The sequence below is a fragment of the Gymnogyps californianus genome, chromosome 8 (genome assembly GCF_018139145.2).
Source record: "Gymnogyps californianus isolate 813 chromosome 8, ASM1813914v2, whole genome shotgun sequence".
Taxonomy (NCBI): Eukaryota; Metazoa; Chordata; class Aves; order Accipitriformes; family Cathartidae; genus Gymnogyps; species Gymnogyps californianus.
The window spans coordinates 10,441,842-10,451,052 of NC_059478.1; the positions used below are offsets into that span (position 1 = coordinate 10,441,842).

The window sequence follows — 9,211 nt, forward strand, 5'->3', positions numbered from 1 at the left end:
AACCCTGACTTACTATACTTTTGCACCTCACTTTGGAATACATGTAGAGAACCCTTCAGAGACCAGTTACAAATTAACTGCTCTTCTGACAAAATATCTGTCCAATTAAAAAATAGCTTTTTGTGCATCCTCTCAAAGCTGCCAACATGAACTACTGTAGTGGATTCTTCTCCTCGGGAAATAAATATTTCTATTTTTTGAATTCTGATCACCTTGCTGTTCTAACTGAAAGTCAAGTTCAAAACAATGATGACAGAAGAAAAAGACATACTTTTTACCAAAAGGTATGATAATCTTCAGATGAAAAGTCAGAATATTTTACATAAAAACATTTCAAATTTCAAACAATTCTTATGGCAAGAAAATGGAGAACTACCAGCTGAAAATGAGAAATTTGGGAATAAAACCAGATCCACTTCAACACGCTCATTTAAATTCATTATTAATGAAAAAGAGAAGTGTAAAGATAAAACACCTTTCTTGATACTGCTAATAGCAACTACAGCTGCTGAAATTCAGCGCGGAAGTTCCATCAGAAAAACCTGGGGAAATGAATCTGTGGTTCCAGGAGTTGAGGTGGTTCGGTTGTTTATGCTGGGCGTTGAGAGCAAGGGTCCAAATGAGGTCCTACTGAGAGAAAGCAAGCAATATCATGATATTATTCAACAGGACTTCCTGGACGCTTACCATAACTTAACCCTTAGAACTTTGATGGGCACAAAGTGGGTTGCCTCTTATTGCAGTGGCGCAAGCTTTGTTATGCAGACAGACAGTGATGTTTTTGTTAATGCAATATACCTAATAGAAAAGCTCCTTAGGCCTCTTTCACCTCCTCCACAAAATTATTTCACAGGCTGTCTTATGAAAGGGTGTAAGCCTATTCAGAATAAAAAAAGTAAATGGTACGTATCAGAAGAAGAATACCCAGGTGATAAATACCATCCCTTTTGTTCAGGAACTGGCTACATCTTCTCTGGAGACTGGCTTCAAAAATTGTCAATGCTTCTGTAACGATAAAATATATACATTTGGAAGATGTTTATGTAGGGCTCTGTCTTAATGCAAAGGGAATACAGACAGTACCTTCACCTAGTCGTTCATTGTTTAACATATACAAGGTCCCATTTTCTCCTTGTCTGTACAATAATATAATTACATCTCATCACATTTGGACAAATGAGCACATATTCTATTGGAAAACACTGCAAAAGAAGAACCACACGTCAGACAGAACAGAAGGGCCCATAGCGGAGAGTCCTTTCTTTCTTTGATAATGGACAAAACAGCAGATGTTTTCGTAGAAACAGAGCATCTATGTAGTGATAACTTTCAAGGCTTAGGGACATCCTGAATCAGGGGTATAGTTTTTGTACTAGGTTGCATTCAAAGGATTTTTCTTCCATAAAGCAGACTTTCTCTGTTGACTGAATACTGCTTGGTACCTTACTTTGTTTTGCATGAGGTGCCAACTAATTCTTATATTGTTATAAAATATGGCAAGAGATCATATCAACTATACTGAAGAAAAAGCAATGAAGATGCAATGAAACTCAATTTTTCATTAATAAGTAATGGTAAGTTAATGTGTTAATTTTATATTGCTCAGATGTAATTAGTCTGCGTACCATTACATTTACTCAGATGGCATTTCAATGTGACTGAAGAAGAAAGCATACATGATATCCTATGCTGGTAAATTAGTGATAGAAATATGGATGGAAACTGCTTTTTTTCAGAAAATCTAGTATTAGCATTTGCCAGATCTCTATTGGTGCATGCAGCTGCTATTACTTTCTGTAGTCATATATACAAAGAACACCTCACACACAAGATACCACTTAGTTGTTATTATGGAGATATAATAAACAAGAGGAAAATTAAATGCTGATAAGAGTGTTTTGACAGGAACGTATTAAATTCCGTTTTGAGGTACTCAGCCATGTACAAAACATCCTCATAGCTAAGGAAAAAATAAGGTGATGCTTAATAACCTCACAAGCTATAAGTTTCAGTCAAAATGTCTATGTAAGTCAACTACTTTCCAGATTTCTCTCCAACCAAGAATATAAATTATCTGCTACTCCCAGTAAGAATTAAGAGACTTTTAGAGTAATTACTGAGTGGGCCAACTGGCTGGATTAATTGAATAGCTAGAAAAAAGTACCTGTAGCTTTGCAGGAAGCTTATCAGATGTATGTGGGAATCAAAATGTCAATCACATAAATACCAAATACTTCAGCCGGAGCTGAAGTGAGAAAGTGAGTATACAACGTATGTGTCCCCACTGTCATTTTATAAGCATACATTATGATGTTTAGTAAAGAAACCTAATTGAATTATATGTCTTCCTGTGGAGAAAATAGCCCTTTTCTGCAGTTGCTCAGAAAAATCCAAAATATACTTCCTTTAGGAAATTCACCTATAGAAATCAAGGTTATGGGCTGAGTTTCCTTTTTTCCTCTTGGTAGGCAGGTTATTTCTGTGTGTTGTCCGCTGAGCCCAAAGATTTGAACCGTTTAGAGACAGTCCAAAGGAGAAAAACGTGAGTTACCAGGAGTCTTGATTAAAATGACCAACAATGAAAACCTGAAGAAGCTAGAACTCTTCTCTCTGCCATCTGCTAATTGAAGGTTATGTTACACTAATACCCAGCAATACCTTAGCTGATCTGCCCCGGGATAGAGGTAAGGATTAGATTGTACTTTTCATCCCTACAACTAGAGAAAGCCCTGAGGAGCCTGGTCTGAGCTCACAGCTACCCCTGCTTTGAGCAGAGGGATGGGGACTGGAGACCTCCTGAGCTTCCTTTCAAACAGCATTATCCTGTGATCCTATGATAGTATGACATGATATGATTATAGGAACTTATCTAAAGCATGCTGAGATTCTGAGTGATTGCAGTGGCATTTGGACAAGAACTAAAACACACTCCAGTAATAATAATCCTAACAGAAAAAGGACTTGCTTCAGGATGCTGCCTACTAGAGCTGACAATACTTGCTGATGCAACTTATCCAATGAAGTCCAAAAAAGAGTGCTTACTTGGAGAAGTTTACTGAGTACGTCAAATTGATACGTGTATTTTTTTGTGCATTATGACTATGCGGTTAGAATAATGTGGGCTCTAACAAACAGGGATGTGTATCTGGCACCAGAAAGAGAGAACAAGCCATTAAATACTGCTTTGTTTCTGCAATGTGTCCAAAGCCCTTTCAAAACATTTTTGTCTGTCTCCAGAACAATAAAGACTCTTAAAAGAGTGAGATTGGATCCTACATTACTCATGGCACAAAAGCACTTCAAATTCATGTTTATCTTGTTGTGCTTTGGGGAAATCTTTAAATTTTATTTTGCAAATGAAATCAATATGCCCTGTGTAAGACATGATGCTGGTTCTTTAAGGCTGGCTGCAGGCACAGGTGAGTCTTCTGACTGGGGTGATTTACAAACCGTCACGGCAGAGGTTGTGGTCCCTGTGGGAGAGGTTTGAGCAGCATAGTCCTCTCTCCTCTGGAACAAGCTTTTTTCAAGAAAGTCTTAATTATGTCAGAAGCACTCTTACTGCTGTGGGTGGAAGGATATTGGAAAAATAACTTTTCTGCATCAGGTTTCTGCATTCAGATAAGACTAATCTCAGGAAATACAAGCCCAAGAAGATAACCGTCTTCCACTTCTGATGCTGGCTGGTAAAAATGTAATATGTTTTGCATCCAGAAATAATTTAAAGCTATGTCTGAAAAAGCTAACTGATTGGATTTTGTTGTTGCCTTTATGGTTGCTGGCACGTTGTTTACTATTCTGCTTGTCAGTATGCAGAACTAAAAGAAACTGTATTTTAGATTTGGTGTCTTGATCATTATCTTAGGGACTTCTGTACTTTAGAAGCTGTTGGAGAAGGGTATAAAACTTCAGGCTAAGTTTTTATCTGATTTAGAACAACCACTTGTGTAGTTCAGTGTATAGAGATATTCCCTTCAGCCATCCCCTATTCAGTGCAGTTCCATTTTTTTAATGGATGTATTCATCCCAAGTATAGAAGAAAAAAATACGAGTGCAATCTGATTAAAAAGTAATCTCTTGCCTCAGATATTACATTGATTTGCACTCATAATTAGGGTTGTTTTCCAAACATTTGCATAACATTTTCAGATGACTAGAGAGCTGTTCTTACACTGCAATATATTCTTCTTCCTTCTAGACATATGAATAAATCATTTGAAGAGGTCAGCCTGATACAGAGTAGTATTTAATATGCTGCAATCACTGCAAGAGCATAGCAAAAGTGTAGCAATTGTCAAGTATGCTGAATGCCTCGAAGGCCTGTGGATTATTTGAATTCTTTGGTCACTGGTTCCATTTAATAAAAAAAGCTTATAGTTAGCTTATCATAGTTGACTAGTCTTCAGCTGTATTGAACTTTTATTTTATGCAAATTCTCAAATTCACAAATTCCTTAAATGCTTTTAGAAAATGTTTATTGCCTCTACCATAATGTGATGGTGGCTGTGCAAACAGTAGCTCTTTGGTTGGCAATAATGAAACGATACTAGGGGTGGAAGTTGTGGATTATATATAAAACTCATATGTAGCTGCAGTATTGTTGTTGATAAACGTTTTAAAGAAGTCAAATCTGTAACAAGAGGGAAGGTAAATAAAGCATCTGTGTATGTTTCTAGCCATTACTTGTACTTTGATCTAGTCTTTTTTTTTTTTCTTTTAAGCTGGTAATGAGGAATTTCCATATAGTGATCTAAGGACTTTCCTGCAGAAACAAGCCCTGTTACAGTCACAGTAATTAACATCATGTCTTCCCTGCCCTGCCAAGCTAAATAAAAAATAAAATAAAAAAAAAAGCCAGAGGAAACGACACCTATCTTCTCTTTGTCTGCTGGGGTGTGAAGCTTCTCTGCATTGGATGCAGCTGGGCGGCACTGGCCAGGTAATCTGCACAGAGCAATTTAAGTAGCTTATTAGTGGGAATACTTAGCACCTGCGATGAATTTGAGGGACAGGTCCATAGCTTGATAGGTGACCAGGTTGTAAGCAGTTACAAATACTCTGGATTTTGTATGTCTTTTGTTTTTAGAACAAAAGAAGGGGAGAGGGGGTTGTGACTGGGGCAAGGCCTAAGTAATTTGTAAGCATTGCTCAAACTGCTTCTGTGACAATTCTCTTGGGTTAGAATTGGCATCTTACCCAGGTGTACAGTGTAAGATTTTCTTCAAAAGGATGAATGTCCTGCAACAGTTTCCTGGTTCAGCTGCCACCTACTTGCCGGTATGTAGAAGACCCATCTGGTGACTTGTAGTTCCTGAGGCCTCAAAATGTTTTACTGAAAGGCTTCTGCACTTGGTCACATCTTCCTTTTTGGTTCTCCATTTCACTATTTTGCTGTAACTATGTTGAGCTTTTTTGCTTGCCTTTTTTTTTCCTCATAATTTATACATGTGTATATATTTTTGTGAGGTGTTTTTAACAGACGTTTGTAGCTTACAGACAGATGCTGATGCCACCTTCTTCTACTAACAAGACTATCTCCAGACCCTTCTTATATGAAGCCTCATCTTGCATGTGTGGTTGGAGAACAGGCCATAAGACAAATAGTGGGGCAGGAGCAGGGAATACCAGATAGGAGACTCACATCTAAATGCTGGTGGAATGTAGCTTTCTAGCAGCTTTGCATTGTTAGAATTTCAGTGATCGTGCGTGCAGCCACTGTGAGAAACCTCAAGTTCCTTAGCCGTGATGCTTTGACCTCTGCTTAACTAACTGTTGACACAAACAAAACTTTATATGCATTAAAACAATTGTACTTAGTAAGTTTAGTTTTGCTGAAATGGGGCTTACTTTGTCAGGCAGTACTTGGCTCTGATATGAATTTAGATAGATAACATTAACTTTCTGGCTAGCATAGTGGGATATGGGTATATTTTAAATATAAGACGACTTCTAATGTTTATTCCATCTCACCATTGTCAATGGTCTAAGTGTAAGGAGCATCTATGAATAATATATTTGGATGCCTCATACAGGCAGATTAGTATAAATACTGAAGCATAAGCAATATGTTTTCTCAATTAAAGCATCTATCTAGAGACCAAGTGTGCCCAATAACTGAGCAATTAAAACTGGCATTGGGGAAAGCTGTTTCAGTAGACCATTCCACAGTTCAAGCACATTCTAGGAAAAACTCCTTTCGTTGGCACTGAATTTTCCATCTAGGTGGAAAAAACTGAAGCACTAAGAATGTGTTTCCTGTCTCGCTATCCCCAAAGAGGACAGTGAGCTTGCAAATGTGCCAGCTGATGTAGGGGCAGCAACTACAGTCTTGAGAGTTGTATTAGACCAGCTTAATCATAACTGTGGATCACTCTCATAGGTAAGAACAACTGCAAAAATGAACTTAAATACTTTGATCCAACCGATTTGTGTGGATGAATTGTATCTGCCTGTAGATTCTTACACTAGATGTGTATAGAAACTATAGTTGTACTATATAGAGGGTAGATTTAGTTTAGATATAAGGAAGAAACTCTTCACTACGTGGGTGGTGAGGCACTGGAACAGGTTGCCCAGAGGGGTTGTGGATGCCCCATCCTTGGAAGTGTTCAAGGCCAGGTTGGATGGGGCTTTGAGCAACCTGGTCTAGTGGAAGGTGTCCCTGCCCATGGCAGGGGGCTTGGAACTAGATGATCTTTAATGTCCCTTCCAACCCAACCCAGTCTATGACTCTATGATAATTTTCAATAGTGGAATAACTAGGACTAAAATCAATGTGTGTTCTACCTCATTTCTTCCATTAAGTTTCTTGCTTTGGAATTAACTTCTACTTTCTGTAATATTTATATGAAAACCTGTAAAAATCAAAGATATCTCTTTGTACTTCATCCATTATTCTGGTTTGTCATTATGATTGTTTCTTAGATTGCCTAATCCCTATCAAAGCTTTCTGACGACTGGCCGATCTCCCACACGTTTTACCCTGATTGCTGAGTTTTGCTGCAGCTTCCTTTCTGTGTTCATTCTTAGTTGATATTCAAAATAAACTCTGAGTTCATGCCATTGAATATGCTCTAGATAAGAAAATCTGAAACTTGAAGAAGCTGGTGTAGATATCATATGCTTGACATTTCTTAGATACTGTTGTTGAGAAAATGCATTAAACCACGCCATGTTTTAAACCAGATAGCATTCCTATCGTGTGAAAGGTTTCAGGCTATGCCACTTTGCCGTGTGCTGATAGACAAGAATCTTCTCGAAGCACTTCCTTATTCCTTTCAACATATTTTCTTTATTTGGGTTAGATAAGGAAGAGTCACTCAGGAGGAAGTCAGCTCTTCTTTTTGACAAATACAAAGAGAGCGACAATTTTCAAGTTTTCATTGGCGAAATGTAAAACAAGCATTGAGTCAGCTTGGGGGGGGCAGGGAGGAAGGGAGCAAGAATAAGTATCTTGGCCATTATTTCTTTACCTGAGGAGACACAAGTCTAGAGAAACTTATCCTTTTTTATAGTGCTGAAAAGGTAATGTTACAAAAATACCCTTCCCTAACCATCATATCAATCAGTCTTTCTAGTATGAAAGTGTATTAACTTCGTTATATATTAGTTCGCATTATACACTGCAAGGTAATGAGGTAGTGGAATTTTACTGGAGACTTTGGTATTGTTCATGCTTAAGTAAAACAAACTAAAGGACAGCCTGGCCCTGGAAATAAGGACGTTGCTTCTCAGAATCTTAGAGCTGTCCATGAAGGACAAAAGATACCCCTGGACAACCAAGATAACGCTAGCATCCTAGCCCATTTAACACATCTTTGAAACCCTCCCAGCGTTGTCTGGCATCATAGATAAGTATCTACAGCAAGACTGACTCCAGGGACATCTGGATCAATAGACAAGCAGCAAGAATGGTGCAGGAATATAGTTGCTTTTGCACAAAAGGAAAAGAACAGAAAAAGAAAGCTAGTCTACTGGCAGCAGTGTTGAATAATAATCCTAGATTAAGGGAACAAGGGCACAAAGATGTCCACGGTGGGGCAGAGGAGAAAATTTTCGAAGCAATGGATCTCAAGGAACTGGAGACTGCTGTAATTATTGTGGACAACAAGGCCATTGGAAATGGGAGTGCTTGGTATGACCAAAAGAAAAAAAGCCTCCCAAAAGGACCTCTGAATCTTATGGTGCACTCTTTCCCTGCTCTATGCAACAGGGGCAGCTACATTTCACCCAGGACTGACAGTTAGTGGGGACCTATTGTGCAGTCACTATAGGAGCCTCTGATTACAAAATATTTTCCCCTTCTTATGAGAATTCGGTCTTAAACCTTTTGATTAATGAACATAATTACCCCTGTCTAATACATACATGGGATATTTTTTCTACCTTAAATCAGGATACTTATTCATCTGGACTCTCAAGACCTTTTTGCATTTACCTGGGGAAAGATACAGCTAGTGTAGACAAAGTTCTCTCAGGGCTTCGCTGGGTCCTCTACTATTTTTCTAAAATTGTAGTAAAAGTTTTACAGGATGTTGTGTTTAAAATATGGATCCTTTTTTGACACACTATGTTGATGATTTGTTAGCAGCCATGGAATCTTGTATAGCCGAGACCTGTACCTTACCTTAAGCAATGTCATAAGCTGAACCCTGCAACTCTACTCCCTTTACCTGGGGAAGGAACACCACATCATGATTGTGCACTAATAACCTGTGAAGCTGAAAAAAAAAAACCCAAAGCCTTGAGAATATTCTAATGGATGTGCCATTTCCAGATCTTGGTCTTGAACTATGTGTAGACAGGTCCTCATATTATCAGAACGGTAACTAAGTTACAGGTTATTCAGTAACTATTGCAGATAAGGTAGTGGAGGCTTCACCACCCAGTCTGAAGCTGAGTGCGCAAGCAGCAGAATTGATTGCGTTAACAAAGACTTGCCAGCTGTCCAAAGACAAGACTATAAATATGTATACCGATTTTCTGTTTGCATTTGGAGTCTGCCAAGCCACTGGACAGTTATGGAAGCAGTGAGGGTTTATAACTTCTAGTGGGAGTAAATACTGAACTGTTAAAAACTACACAATTGCCAAAGGAACTAGCTATCATTCATCAGCCAGTCCATACTGGCGAAAGGACAAAAGAAGAAATAGGAAACGATCTAGAGAATTTTTACCATGATTAGTAATTGGTAGTGTGGGTGTTAGTCAAA

General features: G+C 38.3%; 1 protein-coding gene across 1 annotated transcript; it reads left to right on the forward strand.

Moving 5' to 3' along the window:
* Positions 1-249: 249 nt before the first annotated feature.
* LOC127019072 (beta-1,3-galactosyltransferase 2-like) lies at positions 250-1,271 on the forward strand. The gene is given in 2 exon segments (XM_050900984.1): positions 250-979; positions 982-1,271. Coding segments are annotated over 2 exon segments (1,020 nt in total).
* Positions 1,272-9,211: the final 7,940 nt, after the last annotated feature.